This window comes from Alternaria atra (assembly GCF_907166805.1).
Source record: "Alternaria atra isolate CS162 genome assembly, contig: 16, whole genome shotgun sequence".
Classification (NCBI taxonomy): domain Eukaryota; kingdom Fungi; phylum Ascomycota; class Dothideomycetes; order Pleosporales; family Pleosporaceae; genus Alternaria; species Alternaria atra.
Genome location: NW_025091313.1, coordinates 159234 through 180897, shown reverse-complemented (window position 1 = coordinate 180897; position 21664 = coordinate 159234). Strand labels below are relative to the sequence as shown.

Below are 21664 nucleotides of genomic sequence, written 5' to 3'. Positions count from 1 at the left end.
TCAACAGACTGCTGGCCGGTCGAGTAAGCGACGCAGGAAGCCCTGGGGCAAGTTTCGAAGCAATTCTCTACCATCTTCGTCGCAGCGGACGGATGTTCCTGACGATGACTCTGATAGATTATCAGAGCTCGACTCGGCAGACGTCCATGACCCTGCAGGCCTCCAGTATACCAACGACGACAGTTTAGAGGTCCTACAGGATGTTCCACCCACAGTCCGCAACAAGCAAGCGATAGACAGATTGATTACCGTATTAGGCGTAAAAGACCACAATCTGGCTCGTGCCACGCCTAATCCGGTAATCAATCTGTCTATCGCTTGCTTGTTGCGGACTGTGGTTCCACCCGTATCTCAAACCCCGTTCAACTACTCTTAGGTCCGCTGGGAGGATCCAGGCCTTGCCGGGATGGTCTAACCATCCCGTCAGTTCAAGACGCGCGCATGGTGGTGGAAATACGGCGTACCGCTGGAGAAAATCGTGAGCTCGAAGGATGGCAGGGAGAAGAGAGGACGACGATTATCTCCCTTCCCTCTTTGGGTTCGTTGACGACGACTATGGACCTCTCTTTGAAGAGTCGCTGGCGGACAGTAATAGTAGGAATGGAGAATATATAGTACTACTTCAATCCATCAGTTTGCTCCATCATAGACTCTCGAATAGCAAATTTTATATCTACTATAAGAATAAGTCTTGTTTGAAACACCTGGGCGTTTCACTACCCTGATTAGTAATAACTTTAAAATGTATGGAGTCTCCATGGAGGTATGGAGATGGAGGTGGAGTCTCCACCTCCCTCCATGCCGATCCCTGTGTTCTACCATGCTTCTATCATCATCCACGACATTTTCTGTACCAGCAGAACGAACATGAACATATCGGAAACATCTTCATACCTCGACTTGGCGCCATTGTATGGTTCTAGCCTTGCGGACCAACTGGAGATTCGCACAATGAAAGAAGGCAAGCTGAAGCCAGACACTTTCCACGAGAAGCGCCTGTTAGGCTAACCTCCAGGTGTCAACGTTATGCTTGTCATGTACAACAGATTCCACAACTACGTGGCCGAAATACTACTAAAGATCAACGAAAACGGACGGTTTACTCTCACACAGTTCAAAAATCCCACTCCTGAAGACATCGTCAGAGCTGTGGCTAAGCAGGACCACGATCTCTTCAATACTGCTAGACTAATCGTCGGCGGTCTCTACATCAACATCTGCCTACACGACTATCTCCGTGCTATCACCAATACACATCACTCCGACAGCTCGTGGACCTTGGATCCTCGCGTTGATATCGATAAGCATTTTGATCCGGAGGGAGCTCCACGTGGCATTGGAAACCAGGTTAGTGTTGAGTTCAACCTTCTATACTGTTTCCACTCGTGCATTTCCAAGCGAGACGAGAAGTGGACCAACGACTTCTTCCAATCAGCTTTGCCGGGGAAAACTGTTGAGGACATCAACAAGCTCGACATGTACGAGCTGTTGGGGGGGGGGTTGCAAAAGTTCTTCGGCAATATGAATCCAGATCCCAGTAAGCGAGAGTTTGGCGGTTTACACAGACAAGACAACGGCAAGTTCAAGGATGAGGATCTTGTCAGGGTAACGAAAGATAGTATGGAAGACCCAGCAGGATGCTTCGGTGCACGTGTGGTCCCCAAGCTCTTCGTGTGCTATTGGGTATATAGAGCAGACGCAGATCCTTGGGCAAAATGGGGATCGTAGACGCGTAGACGCGTAGACGACAGCCGAGCGCTGGGGGGAGACTGAAGGTATTGCAGCCGCAAAGCACGAGGCAACCGTGCCTCTACGAGCCTAGAAGTACAGTGTTCAGTTAGTAGAGCCATTGTCTAGATGAGCGAGCAGGCACATGTAGATAGTGGCGAGAGGGAGACGGCAGGCCTCTGGGGGCAGCTGGTTCTTTGGAATGAAGTAGGGCGGCGCGGACCAACGTCCGCACCGCGTCGGCTGTCTGCCATGCCTGTCAACCGGGCATAGCTGCGGGCTTCGCGGCTGAAACCGTGTAGGAATCAACCAACCAACCCAAGTTCTTTCTGGGAGCGGTGCCGCGTTTAACGTTCTCCACTGCTGTTAGGTAGGACGCAGACTGGCCCTTGCGAAGTGTGGTAGAAGCTTTTTACCGCTGAGTCAGTCCGACATTGCTCGCTGATGGCTTTCCTTTGTCGCTGAGCTGTTGTCCTTGCTGCTAGTCAAATCCCTGTTCACGTTACATAGGAGGACACTCTTAATTTTACTAAGCACAACGTTAACGTGCCCCACTATCGAGATGCGCACACCATCGAAATGCGCACTCTGCCAAGCCCCCACCACTTTCAACTCTCTATTACAATGTCTCAACTACCAAATCTTGAACTGCTTTCTACTGAAGACAGAGTCATCCAGGCTATCCAAGCTATGAAATCTAACGCGTCGCTTACCCAGCGACAAGCCGCGCATCGCTACGATATACATGAAAGCACTCTCCGCAATCGACGCGCTGGGAAGGCTTCACGACGCGATACTCAACCCAACCGATCAAAACTCCAGAGACATGAAGAGGAGGCGATTATACAATATATAAGGAAGCTTGACGCGCGAGGCTTCGCCCTACGCTTAACTATGTGCGAGAAATGGCCAACCAACTACTAGCTACACGTAGTGGTGGCCAGGTTGGAGAAAACTGGACCTACAGGCTTGTACGCCGGAGACCTGAGATCAAATCTCAGGTAACAAGACAGCGGGATCACCAGAGAGTCCTCTGCAGCGACCCAGCTATTATTGGGCCCTGGTTCAATCTTGTACACAACGTCAAGGCCAAGTATGGGATTCTAGATGAAGACGTCTATAATTTTGATGAGACTGGCTTCCAGATAGGCGTTGGAGGGTCTGTTAAGGTAGTAACAGCCTCTGAGAGACGTCTCAAGCCACTTGGTGTTCAGCCTGGTGATCGTGAGTGGGCAACGCTGATTGCTGGCATCAACGCGATGGGGTGGTCCATCCCACCCTTTTTCATCTTCAAGGCAAAGAACCATAACCAGGCCTGGTATCACAACCCTAAAGATTGGAGGATAGGAGTTAGTGAGAATGGCTGGACAACAAACGAGCTTGGTCTTGCATGGCTGCAGCACTTTATCCAGCATACAGAGGCTCGCACAGTGGGTAGTCACCGGCTGCTTATTATTGATGGCCATGAGAGCCACAAGTCGCTCTGCCTTCCAGGATCTGTGTGAGGAAAGCAATATTATCACCCTCTGCATGCCTCCACACTCATCGCACATCCTACAGCCACTTGATGTGGGTTGTTTTGCCCCGCTGAAGCAGGCGTACAAGAAGGAAGTCAGGGGCTTGGCAGACAGCCACATCTACCACATCGACAAGAAAGCCTTCCTAGCTGCCTTCAGGCCAATATTTGACAAGGCGTTCTCAAAGAACAATATCTTATCAAGCTTTCAAGCAACTGGCTTAGTCCCACATAACCCAGATGTGGTGTTATCTAGGCTTGAAGTACAGCCTCGTACGCCAACACCACCTGCATTAGGGCCTACCCCTTGGCAACCTAAAACACCAAGCAACGCCTGGGAGATAGAGGCTCAAACAACGCTGATTGTCAAGAGGATAACAGATCACAAGGAATCATCACCTGATTCTATCATTGAGATGGTGTTGCAGGTCAAAAAGGGATCAACTTTGAAGGTGCACTCACACACGTTGCTTGAGGCTAGAATAGCCAACCTTGAGGAGGCAAACCAGGCAGCATCTGAACGTAAAAGCGCAAGAAAAGCGAATCCAGAAGGGAGGGACCCTATCGCAGGCAGAGGCAGAGGATATAGTTGAGCAAAGGGATGTTGAGATCCAGTTAGAGGTGGAGAGGCGTCAGGAGAGGGTGCGCGCAGGTGGTAGTGCAGGAGGTATCCGACGCTGCAAGAACTGCGGCGAGGCAGGACATAATAAGCGCACATGCAAGAAATATGCAGCAGAAGTAGAGGATTAATTCGAGCTATTAAACGCGTAGATAGCTTGTTGTGGTGTTGAGTTATTCGCATGCGAACATGGATTGCTGTATTTCGTGCGCATTTCGATGGTGTGCGCATCTCGATAGTGGGGCACGTTAAGCTAATTTTGTCCTGCAACTTCGCTGGCACCCCCGGCTCCGGTACACCTCCCACCTCCCCAACCCACACCACCACCCTCCACCTCTCTAACCCCCGCAGACAAAACCACCCTGGCAACTCACCTCTCCACGCGCCTCAACGCCCTCCACGCCCATCACTCCCCGCAGTCGCCATCAGCAACCCGCTCGCCGCCTCCCTCTCACTCGACGGCTTCCACCTAACCCGCGCGCAACTCTCTTCGCTCCCCGACCCCGCAACCGCGCACGCGCGCCACCTTCTTGAAGCTGGTGAAACGGCTGCGCGAACTCATCCTCCCCGAAACCCCGACCTGCACGCGCCCAGCTTCAACCACGCGGTCAAAGACCCCGTGGAACACGACATCGCCATCACAGCCTCAGTCCGTATCGTAGTGCTTGAAGGAAACTATCTCGCGCTTGATCGGGAGCCATGGCACGAGGCGGCGGGCTTGATGAGGATGTTGCGCGGGAGAGGCTGGTGAAGAGACATGTTAAGGCGGGGATTGCGCGGGATGAGGCGGAGGCGCGGAAACGGGTCGAGGAGAACGATGAGGTTAATGCGAGGGAGATTTTGGGGCTGAGGATGGGGGTTGGGGAGGTTGTGGTTAGTAAAGAGGATGAGCGGTGGAAGGGGGAGACGGAGGAGGAGGTGGATAGCAGGGGAAAAGAGGAGACAGCCAATTTTGCGTGAGCATGACGTGGTGGTGCTGTCGACGGTTGGTGAGGTACATGAAGCCTCCGTGCCGTCCGTGTGTGAGCCGTCAAGTATCCATCTCTCTTAATGCAGCAAAAACTTGAGTCGTAACACATTACACGGCAAACATTATATATAGCTGCCTGGGACTAAAAACTATGCATTTAACTACGCCTTGTATCTGTGCAGCGCTCGAGGCATGCAGTGTCCTTCTGTGGAGCATACGCACTTGCGCGCGATGTTGCGTGCGTGTGTGCGAGGGGAATGGCAGAGGCTGACGTGTGGTGGGGTGGCACGCATAAGTGCTGTGTCGCAGCGCGTGGTGCAGTAGCGTGTCGCACGGTGTGTGGTGTATTATAGCTGAGCGACATGGGACACGGCCATGCAAGGCGTTCATGATACCGTGCGCTTCTCCGCTTCTCTCAGCGGCAATTATCTCCGTCCGCGCCCCGTCAGCGTACCAGTGCATTCCTTCTCCTCTCCGTCTCCCTCAGAAAAGACCAAGGATACCGCTCCCGCTCCGGTCATCGCCCTCACACCTTGGGCAAAGCAACCTCATTCTCCACCTCCAAATCCTGCACATCTCGTACGATACCCATGTCTTCTTTGCCTGCTCTAACGCGCTCTACCCGTCTTTCCTCCTCTTTCTTCAGCAATTTCCCCAGCATCTTGAAGTTGACAGGCTTCGTCATAAAGTGATCGATGCCCGAGCGCCAGGCCTCCAGCCGCGCGCTGGCGGATGTGAGGCCCGTGAGAGCAATGATGGAGCACCGCGGGAGGTTGAGCTCGTTTTCGAATTCGCGGATGGCGCGCGTGGCGCTCATACCGTCCATTATGGGCATGGACATATCTGTGGGGAGATTGTGAGTGGGTGGGATGAGCGGGGAAGGCGGGGGAAGTACCCATTAGGATGACTTCGAATTTCGAAGCGTCTTGTTGGTAGGCTTTGAGGGCTTCGAGGCCGTTTGAGGCTTCTTGGTATTGGAGACATTGTTTGCGCATGAAGGTAACGAGGAGCTGGGGGCGTTAGCTATGGGAGCGAAGGAAGATGCTTAGGTCTGCGGTTGACTCACTTTCCGATTGAGCGGGTTGTCGTCTGTGATTAGGATGTGGGAGACAATTGGTTCTTCTTCGCTGAGGCTGGGTCGGACTTTGTTCGCCGCTGACCCGGCTGTAGAAAGAGTCCCAGCAGCTGACAATAGAGGAGTATTCGGCGTAGCTCTCGGCAAGGTGTCGTCTATGTAGAGCCACTTGAGTATTGTCGAGGGGTCTTCTCGTATTTGCGTCTCTAGCAGATTTTGCGCAGGCGGGGTGGAGAGGTTTCCGGGGCTCACGGTGTTTTCCTCGGGATGTGCGAAGCGATCAAGGCAGGCGTCGAGCACGTACGCCAGCTTATATGGTCCGCATCTGGAATATGTCAGCTAGGGGTTTTGTAGCTGGGAAATGCAAGAACCTACGGTTGAGTCATGATCTTGACTACCGATTCTCTGTTTGAGACTCGCTCATCGGATCGAAGGGTTGCAGCTTCTAGACTATCCCTAGCGACGAAGATGGCCACGGGAGCTCGGCGAGAAGCTCGGTGGGCCGATACTCGGTCACGTCTGATTGCCGCAAGGTAGTCGAAGGAGACTTCTGGGCAGATCACCAGCTCTGCACCGTGTCCCTCCCATTCTGTGGTGAGTGTGACGTCCATGTGCAAATGGTCCTCTAATGTCCTTGCGAGAGAACTAATGAAGCGTTGAAGGCCCTCGTCTTCCGGCGACTGAGTCCGCGCTTCGACCAATTCCAACTTCTTGTGCAGGATGCATATCCTTCGGCTCTTCAAACGCGGTAAAAACGATAAAAATCGTGAACGCTCGGGATTGCCTGTGATGGATCTGTCTGGCTTAGGTAGTGCAACTTTGACCGTAACTTCGGTCCCGACCGCCAGTTCACTGCGGATGTCAACATTTCCACCATTGATGTCGATGATTTGCTTGACAATACTAAGGCCGAGACCAGTTCCAACGGCATGTGTATCTTCTTGTGAAAAGGCTTGGAAAGCTCCGTTAACAAGGAAAGTTGGGCTTATACCGGCACCGGTATCCTTTATAGTGAGCGTGACACTAGTAGCCGCACTTGAGTTCTCTGCCCCACGGCTGACTCGTAGGGAGACATGAACAACTAAGTAACAAGGAACGATTAGTATAGCAATGGCCTGAATGTTAAGTGATCAAGGGACTGAAAAAGACTGCATGCTACAAGAGCAACTCGCGCTACAGTAGCTTGCGTATGTGAACTCAAACATGAAATGACGCTGATGCTCTATTTGAGATCCTCTTGGGTTTCCAGGTCAAGTCTTTCAAGGTGCAGGAGGATTATGGGGGCATGACGTACATCCTGATGAGGTGTATTTCACCGCATTTCCAAAAAGATTCATAACAAGCCTTCTCCAAGAACCCACCGGGAATGCAAAGACCCAGTCGTCTTCGAAAGCTAGGTCGAGGACGATAAAGCATGACTTGCGTTGCGGCATTGGATCTGAGGCTTCGAATGTCGGAGTTTCCGCGGCATCCAGGAGCTTAGAAGTTACGGGAACGTATGTCGAGCCGCTGAAGACAGCCTCCACGACCTCTTCTGTCGCAATGCTCAGATCGAAAGCAGGCGCTTTGTTTCTTCGGATCTTCAATGGTTTTGAAGAAAGTCGTATCGTGTTCCCGTCCAGCAGTCGCTTGGAAGAGATGCTTTGTCTCGCTTCACCGAGTTTTGCATAATCCATGACGTGGTTGATAGTGTCAAGTAGGGTCGTCCCACAGGCATTGAGTGAGTTCAGCATACTAGTCTGAAAGATGTCCAAGGGCGTGTCTTTGATGAATTCCAAGGCGCCGAGGATGCCATGCTAGGGATTGTAAGAATATAAATTAAGTGATGGACGGGTCCAGACATGGTAATACTAGTATATCAGTTCCAAAATGCTTATCCTGGTATACTAGTATTACGAAATCCTTATACTAGTATACTAGTATATGATTTCTGATATCCTGATATCCTTGGCATTTTCTAGTGTCGAGCTACAAGACACAAATCGCCGTACAAATCGCGATTAAATCGATTAACCTCTACACTACTGCTACATCGATATCCATATTATCAACCTCGTCCTCATGCAAAACCACACCCCCAGTCCTGATATGGCGGTTGCGCAGCCAGTTGCCGATGCATTCAATGAGCTCAATGTTATCACAAGTCAGTCTCGATCTATCCCAACGTGTGGTTCGTCGAGCACCTGAGAATGTACGCTCTGGCTCTGCGGATTCCGGTGGGATCGAAAGTATATCCACAGCCATGCGGTGAAGTCGTGGATATCGCCGTCTTTGCTCCGGTTGACACCACCATTCTAGTGCTGTACTACCATGAAGGTCAACTGGATCCTCTCTAATAAAAGCATCGAATGTATCTCTATCCGTGGATACGGTGGTTTTCGGCTGTGTGCGTTGCTTTAACCGCTCAAGTGGTGTCACCGCGGACTGTACAACAGCAGGAGCGGCAGAAATAGAGACCTCCTCCGGAAGGACGAAGTCCTTGTACTCACTCTCCCATACCTGTTGTGCTCTGTCGATTGCAGCGGCATGCCACTCAGTTGGCCAGTTCTCTTCGAGGTAGGCCAGTCGTCTCGAGGGATCGAGGAGAAGAGCGGCAGTATATACAGGTGCTTCGTCCGTTAAGGCATAGTATTTATCAAGAACAAACCAGCCCATGTCAATGGCATGTAGCATACAAGGGCCAGGCTCGGGGCCATCTGGTGAGTGTTTCAACTTTGTGTCTTCGTAGTGCTGCAGGATCGCATCCATAAGCTGAAGCACATCTGCAACAAATGCATGGTCCCTTTCGGCATCCCGAGTGGCTTCGTCAAAGACTTGAAGAAATATCTGGGTTCTCTCCAATAACACCCAATCCGAGGTATCTAGCATATTTTCGCCAAGATCGTGGTCATATTGAGTAAAGAAGCGGTTGATCTGTGCCTTCTTCTTGATGGCGTTGTTTATGACTTTGTACCACGACGACCAGCGTGTGGTATTATCCGTGCCAAGTTCAAGACCCACGGCATCTCTCCACATATCAGAATGGAGTGAGGAGAGATCCAGCCATACAGCAATTGTGTGAAGCTTTCTGAGCGGTGCAATACCTTCTCACCCGCTGCATTTATCGCCGCTGGCTGTGTTCGCGGTAGTTCGCTGTGATCTAGTGTCACCTCTTTGAGAGGACGTCGACGGCGCTGTTAATTGTGTTGACATTCTCTCAATATCCTTGTTATCGGCGACAGACTCGGCGGCTGCGATGGCTGCCGCAAGAGCTTCTTTTGAACGTGCGAGAAGGAAGGCTTGAAGGGACAGCAGTGCTCTCAAGAATATATGAATGCATATATTCATACTTTTTTAGGCTTATGAATATATTCATTCATCCGTGCTCCATCATGAATGAATGAATATAATATTCGAATATCGTTCTTGGCAGTATCTTGGCATGGTGTTGAGGTGTGCGAAAGCTTTGCCCTACTCTATCTCAGCGCCTTCCATCTCGATATCCTCACCACCTTCCTGCCCTCCTTCCTGCTGTAGTTCCTGCCGTAGTTCCTGCTGAAGAAGCTCTGCCCGCCAGCTATCTACAAGCCCACTTTTCAGCCACGACTTCAAGCACTCTCCTCTCTCAATATTCTCAGCGCCCAGGCAATAGCGCTCCCATGAGATTGTACGGCGTGCCCCTGAAAAGATACGCTCCGGTTCAGCTGACATAGGCGGAATTGAGAGGATGTCTACTGCCATACGATAAAGGCAAGGATAGGCCAATTGATTGGCTGGAATCAACCACCAGTTGAGCGCAGTAGTGCCCTTTGGAAGGTTAATTGGTGTATCATTGATAAAATGTTCTAGTTCATCTTTGATCTCGTTTAAGACGTGCTGGTTACGATCCCATGCATCAAATGCATCTGGTTCACGTACTTCCACATCACGATCTTGAATGTCCACCTCAAAGTTGCTAACAATCAATCCGATCGGCGGATCGATTCGCGAACGAGACAGGCAAAGAGCTGTGCACCGCATCACAGACCATTATCTACACCTTGCACGCTCAAATAGGATATATATGCGAATCAATGCGCCGATCGGATTGATTGTTAGCAACTCTGGCCTCAATGGCGAAAGTGCCAAGAGGATTGATCAATTCTATGTCAATTCCAGGTCAATTCAAGTCAATCGTCAATATCGATTGATAAAGATGGACAGGATTGAAAACCACACTGACTTCAGCTCTTCGGTCTGGCCGACGGTCAATCCGATATTCTCGGTCTCACCGAAGGTCTAGAACTTCGGTCTCTCCTAGTCAGATATCACCATATTTTCTAGACCTGTCAACAGTAAGGTGGCATCCTCTGAACGAGATCGCGAGCAAAATTCTTAGATTTTCACACTAAAATGTCACGTGAAATATTCAAATATTCGAATATCGATATTCATTCATTAAACTAATATTCATTGCAATGAATATAATATGCATTCATAAAAATGAATATTATGAATGAATGTCGATATTCTTGAGAGCACTGCATGCGAGGGCAAACTCCTTAATGGCACCATATTCAATCGCCGAAAAAGTTAATCGATGAACCGTAAAGAGCGATATTAGCATCTCGATATAGCGTTGATGATTAAACGCCCTTCTGAGAGTGGCTTCTTCGCCCCGAGGCACCATATATCCAAGAATGTTGGGTGTTGAGGCTGTGGGTGAGGCCGTGGATGCGGTTCTGCGTGATGGAAGCCGTTTCGGGTTCACGATGGTGATGTCATGGAGTCTAGCATGTTTGACGCAGTTGCCCCTACTACCGTTGCTCCATTTGCAGCCTAGAGATAGACAGACATAGAGCACGGCCCCGCTTGTTCTGCGTAGTCTAAGTTCGGCATTTGTGTATGCAGGACGAGATACGGCATGTGCGGATGGGTCCGGATATGTCCTCCTAAAAACGGTTTCGAATTTCTCGAGTCGTGCGGTCGCTGTGTTCGAAGTAGAAGGCGGGTATCCTGGCTGTGATGACGATAATTGAGACGTGCTAGACTCCGAGTCCATAATAAGGGTTATTCGATATCGATCTTGAGAGATACACGAACATGTGGAATGTTCAGGACGGAGTGTCAGATAGAATGCTGAAATGCGCTTAGCAGAAATTGATGATCGAGATGAAGTGTCAAAAATGATGATTCTCTTGTTCGTGTTCTGTCCCCCGCTTTCTCCTATATCTCCTCTGCTTCCGGAGCTTCCGCAGATCGTAGTAGTTATCGGTCCTACTATTGATAGCTCTTTCCTATGCAGTACATCTAAGCTTCTCCTTGTATCTGACACGGAAACGTAGAGATTTTCGGGGCCGAAACAATGCCAAGGCTGTTATACTAGTATTGGACTAGTCCAACGATTAAGATAATCCTGATATACTAGTATAAGTAATACTAGTATATCAGGATATCAGGATTACATGGACTAGTATTACCATGTCTGGACGGGTCACACTCACTAAAGGCGATCGTAGTTCGTGTGAGATAGAGGCCACAAAATTCGTCCTGGTCTGCACAGTAGAATATGTCAGCAGAATGAACAGTATGATCTCATGGGTCAACAGCCATCGTATGATTTTCATCGGGATTGAGGCCAACACCTCGTAAGCTCCAGGATACCACTGCGCTTGAAAATTGGTACAAAGCTTGCCCATATATACCACTTCGGTTTTTAACAGGTGAAAGATAACATACCATATTTGAAGCCCTCGCATCCAGGCGTGAGAGTTCCCTCATGATTGAGTGGCTGAATATCTTGAGATACGCGAGATCCACAGCTGGCGACAGTAGCCGCCTAATATTGTTGCTCCAACACAAACACCCCGCAAACCACCTCGACCTTTCATAGTCCCAGAATGGTACGAAGGCGACGCAACGAGCACCAGGAAACATTGCTTGCACGGCTTTGGATCCTCTTAGTGATTTTTGACTGGCTGTTCGCTTCGGTGGCTCCCCAGATTGCGAGGGTTTTACACCATTAGCACCAGACAGATCTGAGCTATCATCATTTGAAGACAGACTAAGACCATTGGTAGTAAAAGTGATGATTTTGCCATTGGGGAATTCCTGGAGAAGTCGTCCAAGGTCTGCTTCGAGAATATCTGCGAGCTGTACCTCGCCAGTCCGGTCAGAGGTCGCCATTCCAAGCACTTGACATTTTTTTGAGCTTGAACGAGACGAAGCGCAGTTCGAGGCAATTCCATCGGTACCACTTGCGCTGTCACTAGAGGGCATTTTCGACATGTCGGACTCATAAGGAGTGTCAGTGCCATTCGCAAAGCCCCATGGGCCGTGTCGCTGGTAATTGGCAGCGACTGAGGCGTCGAGAATAAGCACTCCGTCGAGATCGCTGGAAGCCATCATAATACTGGCAGCTCGTGAAAACATGGACTTTGCGTTCATGGGCAAGATTTTGTTTTGAAGTTTCCCTATAGCCTGATTTCGGACAGATTCGCTGCGGGTTTTGGACACTGGCGAGGTAGGTGGGGAGGTAGGCTTCGCAGTCCCTTCGGGAGATGCAGCGATACTCGTGTCGACGGAGGGCATGGCAAGTTTAGACGCGTCAGGTCTAGGAGGTGAAGGGGCCGAGGTGCTTTGTAGATGTACTACATTCGTTGCATCTTTCTGGGTGGGATCGATGTTGCTGCCTGTGTCGAGTGGCGATATGACTGCAGCGCCTTCGGCAAATGAGACGAGGCCGCGAGTGAAGCGCTCCCCGCGCCGGTAACAATCCTGGACCGTGTATGTATGAAGATGGTCCATGACGGTGGCTGCTAGACCCCGCAAGAGAACAACCTCTTCTTTGGTTAACCCATCACGTGACTTGCTGTCAAAGACACACATGGAGCCGACGATGCAACCATTGGGACTCTTGAGCGCCGTGCTAGCGAAGAAATGCATCTCAGGGATGCCCTTGATGTGGTCTCGGAAGGTGGATCTTCCATCTTTGGTAAGATCGTCGATGGAGAAGACTGGTTCGTCTTCGGGGGACAAGCTCAGCAGCTCTTTACACAAGCCCCAGCTTCGTGGAGTACTCACGTTTCCCAACCAAAGAGTCTCGGGCGCATCTCCTGGCATCTCTGGACGAAGTGCAAGATCGCGCGTAGCTTCAGAAAGCCAGTGTTGGCGACCGCTTTCTTCGTCTAGGAGCGAGACCATGCATCGTTCGGCATTGAGTCGGATGGCGGCCAGTTTGCACAGGGCTGTAAGGACAGCATCTGGAGCCAGCCGTGGGCAATGTTTCGGCACATGTTCAATGTAAGGGATGTTGGCAAAGGCCGAGCCGTAGAGCAGTAAGACATCGCGTTCTCTTTTCATCTGTTCCCGCTCCCGCTGCCTCTCCTCGCGCGCGAGTGATGGCCGACTCATGATGTCAGTGTCGATCCCGGGCCACCAGAACGAGCGGAGCGCGTCCACGAGGTTGCGCGCACTCCTTCAGACCTCAAATACTGCAGTCAAGGCCGACGTTGGAACGAGAAGCATATCCAAGGTGTCGCCCCGCACGTCATCGGTTGAAGTCTGAAGTCTGCATTTCGCCGCAGAGGCCGTCGGTCTCGATCGCTGCGCTACCGTGTCCGTGCACCCAATGCGCACAATCAGTCAATGCGCGGTACGCGTCGCATACACCATTTTTTGAGTACTTACTGCACAACGCTACAATGGGCCTAAAAGAAGCGCTTGCAGAGGCAGATACTTTCGAACGCCAAGAAGATATTCCGTGGTCGCAATTGTCCACAAAGCATAATGTGGTGCGGTCAACGTTGACGCGACGATGGCGAGGCAAGACGCGTTCCCGCGAAGAGGCGGGTTTAGCACGCCGCAAACTGCAACCACCACAGGAGGCAGAGCTTGTCAAGTACATAGATAAACTCACAGAAGAACTCTTACCACCTACAAGGGAGATGGTGCAAACTTACGCATCAGATGTTGCTCAGGTACCCGTCTCCGACGCCTGGGTTGGCCGCTTTGTCCACCGTAATGACGACCAGCTCACCTCTCAATGGTCAACGTCTATGGACCGCGATCGTCACAACGCTGACTCTGGTGAAAAGTACACACGTTACTTTGAGCTTCTGCACGAGAAGATACAGTTCTACGACATCCTGCCGGAGAACACTTACAATATGGACGAGAAGGGCTTCATGATTGGAGCTGTTGGCAGGATGAAGAGGATCTTCAGTAAGCGGCTCTTCAAGAGGAAGCAGTTTCGACAGCAACTCCAAGACGGCAATCGCGAGTGGATAAGCTTGTTGGCATGCGTTTGCGCGGACGGTACAGCTCTGCCACCAGGCCTCATATATGCGGCAGAGTCAAAAAACATCCAAGACACCTGGGTGGAGGATGTAAAAGCAGGCGAGCATATGTGCTTCTTCGGCACATCACAGAGCGGCTGGAGCAACGATGGTCTTGGACTTGCTTGGCTCCAGCAGGTTTTCCATCGCTTTACAGCAGCCAAAGCTCGGAGGAAGTACCGCCTGCTGCTCGTGGATGGCCATGGGAGCCATCTAGCCGAGGACTTTCTGGAGTACTGTCACCGGCACAAGATAATCTTAGCTGTTTATCCGCCTCACAGCACCCATACGTTGCAGCCGCTAGATGTAGTAATGTTCAAGCCTCTCAGCACAGCGTACTCAAAGAAGCTAGCAACACGCCTTCACAAGCACCGTGGCTTAGTTCCTGTAAAGAAAGCCAATTTCTTCTCACTTTTCTAGGACGCTTGGGTAGCCAGCTTCACAGAAAAGAACATTTTCAGCTCGTTCAACGCAACAAGCATACACCCCTTCGATCCCGACGTTATCCTCGATCGATTCACGAATAGCGACACAGAAACAGCAAGCGACGCGTCTTCTAAAGCTCCTACGTATAGCGGAGATGCCTGACAAAAGCTAAACACTGTCGCCAAACGAGCGTTGTGTGGTGCCTCAGAGAAGGACACCTCAACTATGAGACAATCGCTACACCATTTGGCTATACAAAACACTCTTCTAATAAGCGAAAATAAGGGGCTTCGCGACGCGTTAGTCACTAAGCGCAAGGGCAACAGCAAGGGCAAGTCTCTAAGTTTGCTACAACATTATGAGTACTAGGGACCGGAGATGTTGTAGACTCCTCGCTCATTCCGCGAAGCTAAGGTGCGCATGAAGCAGGCAAAAGAGGAGCAGGAAGCAGATGAGAAAAACAAGGCCGACATGAGAGAGTTGAAGAAGGCTAATAAGCTATACAACGACAAGATTGCAGAAGAAAAGAAGGCGCAGCGTGCACGAGACCAAGAGGCACGGAGGAAGGCGAAGGCAGAGGAGCGCAAGGCAATCGATGCGCGCAAGGAGCAACGACGCAAGGACAGAGAGAAGAAAGACCGTGAAAAAGAGCTACAATCATCCCAAAGAGGCAAGTGAAAAGCTTCACAAAGTACAGCACCTAAGAAGAAGCAGAATTGCGGTGTTGCAGCTACGCGTCGTGGTGTTGTTGACACGCCGCGCACCCCAACACCTCCACCAAAGTACAACTCCCGTGGCCGCAAAATTGCTCCGCGCAAGAAACTGTAGTGGCAGAGTTTGTCGCATAAGTCTATAAAACACTCCACTAAGAAATCTTGTGATGATTGCTTTTGTGTGTGGCTTAATAGCCTCATTTTTGCAAAGTACTGTTATGGTGATGTGTGCGCATTGGGTGCACGGACACGGTACCGTGTCCGTGCACACAATGCACGCCGTCAGTCAATGCACGCGCATCACCAAAACGGACTGCACAAAATTGAGGCTGTAGAGCCACACACATAAGTGGTTATTATAAGTCAACTTAACAGAGTACTCTATAGACCTATGCGACAAACTTTCTCACCAATACTTTCTTGGCCGGAGGATTTTGCGGCCGCGAGTGTTGGTTTGGTGTGGCGGTGTTGGGGTACGCGCCGTGCGCGAGGCACCACCCACATCATCTCTAGTACTACGTTTCTGCTTCTTCCTTGGTGCTGCTTGTTGTGAAGCCTTGCGCTTGCCTGTAGGCGGCTTTTGGATAGTTTTCTGATGGTCGCGAGCTTGCCTTTGGCGCTCTCTCTCTGCCTTGCGTTCAGCAACTTCCTTAGCCTTCTCAGCCTTCAGCCAGTCGCGCTCTTCCTTCTCCCTCGCGCGCGCATCACGCTTCTCCTGCGCAATCTTTTTGTTGTATAGCTTGTTGGCCTTAGCAAGCTCCTTCATGTCAGCCTTTTTCTTCTCCTCTGCCTCTCTCTCCTCCCTTGCAAGCTTCATGCGGGTTTTGGCTTCTCTAAATGACCGAGGAGTCCACATCATTGAAGGACCCCAGTACTCATAGTGTTGCAGCAGGTCAAGAGGCTTGCCCTTTATCTCTCTCCTTTTCTTGACAGTAAGGGCGTCAAGCAAACCCTCATTTTCGCTCTGCAGGAGGGTGTTCTGTATAGCCATATGGTGGAGCGATTGTCGAACGATAGATGCATCCTTCTCTGAGGCACCACCCAACGCACGTTTCATAACCGTGTTTAGTTTTTGCCACGCCTCACCGCCATATGTAGGAGCTTCCTCTGACGCGTTGCTAGAGGTGTCTGAGTCGTCATTGGTGAAGCGATCGAGTATAACGTCGGGGCTGAAGGGGTGTACACCTGTTGCCTTGAACGAGCTGAAGATGTTCTTTGCGGTAAAGCTGCTCGCCCAAGCGTCCCAGAATAGGCCAAAGAAGTCAGCCTTAGTTACAGGCACTAAGCCTTGATGCTTGTGAAGGCGTGTTGCCAGCTTCTTTGAGTATGCTGTGCTGAGAGGCTTAAACATCACCACATCGAGCGGCTGCAGCGTGTGGGTGCTGTGAGGTGGATAGATACCCAATAGTATCTTATGCCTGTGGCAATACTCTAGAAACTCTTCCGTCAGGTGACTCCCATGGCCATCCACAAGCAACAGGCGGTACTTTCTTCGAGCTTTCGGTGCCGTGAAGCGCTCAAACACCTGCTGAAGCCAGGCAAGACCAAGACTATCGTTCGACCAGCCACTGCCTGATACTCCGAAGAAGGCCATATGTTCTCCTACCTTCACGTCCTCCACCCAGGTTGATTGTATGTTGTTGGAGTCAGCCGCATAGATAAGAGCCGGCGGCAACGCTGTACCATTGGCGCAAACACACGCTAACAAGCTTATCCACTCGCGATTGCCATCCTGTAGCATCTGCTTAAACTGCTTCTTCTTGAACAGCCTCTTGCTAAAGATCCTCTTCTGTCTACCAACGGCTCCAATCAGGAAGCCTTTCTCATCCATATTGTATGTGTGCTCTGGCTCCACTTCGTAGAAGTCGATCTTGCCGCCCAGGTGTTCAAAGTACACCTTGTACTTATCACCCGAATCAGCAGCATGGCGTTTACGGTCCATAGAAGTGCTCCACTGGGATGTAAGCTCATCTTGGTGTCGGTGGAGGAAGCGAGCAACCCAGCTTTCAGAGACAAGGTGTCCAGCAATATCAGACGCGTAAATCTGCACCATCTCTCTTGTAGGAGGTAGCTTTCGCTCTGTTAAGTCCTCTATATACTTCACAAGTTCTGCCTCCTGTTGTGGTTGTAGATTCTGTTGTGATGTTGACACCTCTTGCCGAGAGCGCGTTTCACAGCGGTGCCTGCGCGTCAACGTTGAGCGAACAACACCATGCTTGTCAGCTATTTTTTGCCAAGGGATCTTGTCGCCAGAGGGTATAGAATCACACTCTGCAAGCGCTTCTTCGATACCTGTCATTGTTGTTGTGTTATGGTGTTGAGAAAAAGTGGCGCATATCAGGTTTCCGCGCATTTGGTGATGGCGCGCATTTGGTGCACGGACACGGTACAGTGCCCGTGCGCGTGACGAGCCAGTTCGCGTGACGAGCCATCCCAACAAGATCAGACGATCAGAAAGATGAGGTTGTAGAGCCACCCCAGATAGCTATTATCGTGAAAAAAACTGGCGTATTGCTACATAGAAGCTTCTAGAGCGTTTGCACTACTTGAATCTCGCTGGCGTCTTGATTTTGCGGTCGTTTCTGCCATATTTGGGTGGAGGAGACGCCGCAGGCGGACCAGCGTCAACCCGACTTGATGCAGCAGCAACACGACGACGCTTCGTCGGTTTTTTTGCTGCTTTGGGTGAGGCTTTTCGCTTACGCTTGTTTGCTGTATCGTGACTTTTTTGAGCGGTTGCAGCTTGTTGTTGTTCCTTTTTGAGCGCCCGTTCTGCAGCGCGTTCCTCAGCGCGCTGTTTCTGCTCGCGATCACGCTCAATTTTGGCTTGTTGTCGAGCCACCTTTGCAGCTTCTCGAACCTGCTTGTTGTGAGCTGCTTCTGCCGCTCTTGCCTCTCTATCGCGAGTTTTTTGGAGTTGTAGCTCCGCGGCTTCGTCCAGTTCTGCGGCCTTGCGCGCGCGCTCGCTGGCAAGCTTCCTGGGACTGTAGAATACAGCTCCGCCGTGCCAGTCGTCGCCTTCTTGTGTAGTCAGTGTTGTAGACTTTATCGGGCGCTTCTTGATGAGGTTGAGCTCAGCGCGTAGCTCCGCGTTTTCGAGTCGTAGAAGCTCGTTGTTGACCTGCAGCGAGTGCAGGCCTTGGGACAGCTGTTTGGCTTCAATTTTGGCCTTGTCAGCCACCGCAGCGTCAAAAATTTTGCGCAGCTGAGGCCAGGTATCGCCGTCGCCTTGCTCTCTAATTCCTGGCTCGTCATCTTGTTGTTGTGGGTCGTTGTTGAAGCGTTGAAGTACCTGGTCTGCGTCCATCGGCCATACGCCTGTAGCTTGAAAACTCTTCAATATGAGATCGTGAGTCATTGTAGAGCTCCAAGCCGGCCAAAAGTTGCCGAAGAAGTCGCGTTTGGTGATCCTTGAGAGGCCTTGGGTTCGCTGGAGCTGTTGGGTAAGCTGCTCGGTGTAGTGTTTCGAAAGCGGCGAAAAGAGCACAACATCTAACGGCTGCAAGCTGTGGGTTGAATGGGAAGGATACACCATAACCATGATGCGTTTGGCTTCACAATACTCCAAAAAATCGGGCGTGAGGTGGCTGGCGTGGCCGTCAAGTATCAGAAGGCGCCATTGCCGGCGAGCTTTGGCTGCTGTATAGCGTTCGAACACCTGTTGAAGCCAGGCAAGTCCCAAGTCGTTATTTGATCATCCTGACGCCGAGTGGGATACGAAAACTTGGTGTTGTTCGGCCAAAAGATCGTCAACCCAGCTTGATTGAACCCCAGAGGTGCCCTGGTAGATGAGAGCGGGCGGCAATGCATCTCCAGAAGCGCATACGCAAGCCAGCAGCGTTATCCATTCTCTGTTGCCATCTCTCATCGCCGCTGTACGCTCTTTTGACTCCCAAACTGCCTTAGAGAAGATCCTTTTAGTGCGTTTGGCGATGCCGACGAAGAAGCTTTTCTCATCCATATTGTACGTGTTGCGCTCGTCAATGCCATGTTCTCGCATCTTGGAGTGCAGCAAGTTGAAGTACAACTCGTATTTATGCTTGCTGTCAGCCAGGTGACGCTCACGATCTATACCGGTGTCCCATTTAGTGATGAGCTCGTCGGGATGGCGATGTTGAAACCGGGTAATCCAGCTTTCGGAGACCTCTGACTGCGCAACCGCGCTGCCGAAATTTTTCAAAATACCTCGTGTAGGTGGCAAGCCGTCCCTTGTGCATGTTTCTATGTATCCCACTAATTCATCCTCTTGTTGTGGGTTGAGTAGTTGTTGATCTTGTGATTTGGCTTTATTGGAGGCCTGCGCGCCCTTGTGCCGCCGCGACAGCGTTGTTCGATCAACTCCAATTTTTTTTGCAACTTGGCGGTACGAAAATTTATCTCCAGCCTCACGCGATTCGATGTATTCAATTGCTTCTTGAATTGGGGTCATGGTTGTGGAGATATGACGCGTTGAAGATGGGACGACGCGCAATGCTGGGGTGGTGGGGTGGCTCGTCACGCGAACTGGCTCGTCACGCGCACGGGCACTGTAGACGGAACTCCTGCAGGTTCAGATTCGAAAGCTCCTCAAACTCTCCATGCGACAGGCTCTCCACGTACGCTTCACCAATAACTTCATACGCTATGCCATCTGGTGTAGTCACTTCCCGCATAATAAAGGGCGCATTGCAACCAGGTAATATACAGACACAGTCTTCATTGCGCGTAGTCACTGGCGCCAGCCCTTGCCACACTCTGTCGACGGCAATCTGTCCTGGGATACTCGTGTCTGCGACACGCCACAATCTAACCGCGTCATCACATCACGAGACGTAAGGATAGATGAGAAAGTCCTATACGACCCGCGACAATCCACAGCTTCTCTTGAACGTGATCAGTCACTATCTACTGTACTCAATGACATCGACATGAACGAGTTAGATGAGGACGCGCTTCTTAATGGAAGTGATGCTGTTGAGCTAGTAGAAGCGTCAGCTGAATCGCAAAATCAAGAGATATTGCCTACAGGATCAAGAGAAGTAGCATCTCTACGGGAGACGTCCACACAAGATATATCGAGAGGCGCATCTGTACGATGGCCCTACCCCACTCCAGTATCTTTCGGATCAGCTCCACGCCAAACAAGCACTACACAAGAATTACCTAGAACAGGGAGAGACACTAATACCGACGCAACTGCTCTCCAAAACTTGCGCACCAGTACTGGAAGAAATATCCGACTGTCGCAAAGAGGGCAAGACGCCGTTGATTCCTCCCACACACACATGCTACGCAACGATATACAGAAAAGCGAGCAAGACACGAAGCTCATGCTCTTCGACTAGAGCGTGCTAGACTCGGTCAGCAAGTGGCTCACGCTTTTGCAACAGCACAGTCTATTCGCACACACCGGAAAGACCTATTGCCGCCACCAGACTTCTGGCACCAGCTAAAGCGACATCCTGAAGGCAAGGGATTCCGGCATGCTGCAGACGCTGAACTTGCATCGCTCGAAGAGAAGAAAACGTTTGAACTAGTGCACCATCCAGATGGCAAGCAAGTACTACCACTCAAATGGGTGTTCACATACAAGTTTGACGACGCTGGCTACCTCGTTCGTCACAAAGCGCGGATCTGCGTTAGAGGCGATCTACAACATCAGGTCACCGATGACATATATGCAGCGACTGGCGCATATCGCAGCTTTCGTATCCTAATGGCTCTTGTCTGCGCATTTAGGCTTCTTTGTCAGCAAATCGACTTCAAGAACGCCTTCATCAATGCAGACATGGACGAGGAAATATATACCACCCGTCCACCTGGGTACCGCCAGTCAGGGAAAGTCTGGAAGCTGCAAAAGGCGCTGTATGGCCTGCGTAAATCACCAAAACTCTGGTTCAACGAACTCGTTTCGTTCCTCAAAGATCTGGGATTCAATCATTGCCCAGATGAACCATGTATCCTCATAAACAACCAAACAGGACTCATCCTGTTTCTCTATGTGGATGATATGCTTATCATTGCACAACCGGAAAGTATCCACTCTATCAAAGACTTCAAGCTAAAACTGAACAGCAGATACGGGATCAAGGATTTGAGCGAGGCAATCTCCTTCCTCAACATCAGCATCCTCCGTAACACCAGAGAAAAGAAGCTCTGGATCAGCCAACACGGGTACATTGAGAAGATCTGTACCAAGTTCGGCATAGACGACTCTGGAAGAACGGCTACAACGCCTCTCCTCTCGTCATATCGTCCTCAACAATACGAAGGGCAAGCAACAATTCAACAGATCACAGAGATGCAAGAAAAGGTAGGCTCGATCCTGTACGCAGCAGTAGTAT

At 50.8% G+C, this 21664-nt stretch overlaps 2 protein-coding genes across 2 annotated transcripts; one reads left to right on the top strand and one right to left on the bottom strand.

Annotated features, from left to right (window-relative positions):
* Positions 1 to 867: 867 nt before the first annotated feature.
* ALTATR162_LOCUS95 (uncharacterized protein) lies at positions 868 to 4614 on the top strand (the record flags this gene model as incomplete). Its single annotated transcript, XM_043307688.1, has 4 exons — positions 868 to 998; positions 1047 to 1651; positions 4117 to 4156; positions 4215 to 4614. The coding sequence occupies 4 exons, from the start codon at positions 868 to 870 to the stop codon at positions 4612 to 4614; spliced, it is 1176 nt and encodes a 391-aa protein (XP_043163623.1).
* Positions 4615 to 5359: 745 nt separating this feature from the next.
* Positions 5360 to 13279, bottom strand: ALTATR162_LOCUS94 (uncharacterized protein; the record flags this gene model as incomplete). Its single annotated transcript, XM_043307687.1, has 6 exons — positions 5360 to 5676; positions 5729 to 5843; positions 5900 to 6233; positions 6284 to 6989; positions 7203 to 7704; positions 11606 to 13279. The coding sequence occupies 6 exons, from the start codon at positions 13277 to 13279 to the stop codon at positions 5360 to 5362; spliced, it is 3648 nt and encodes a 1215-aa protein (XP_043163622.1).
* Positions 13280 to 21664: the final 8385 nt, after the last annotated feature.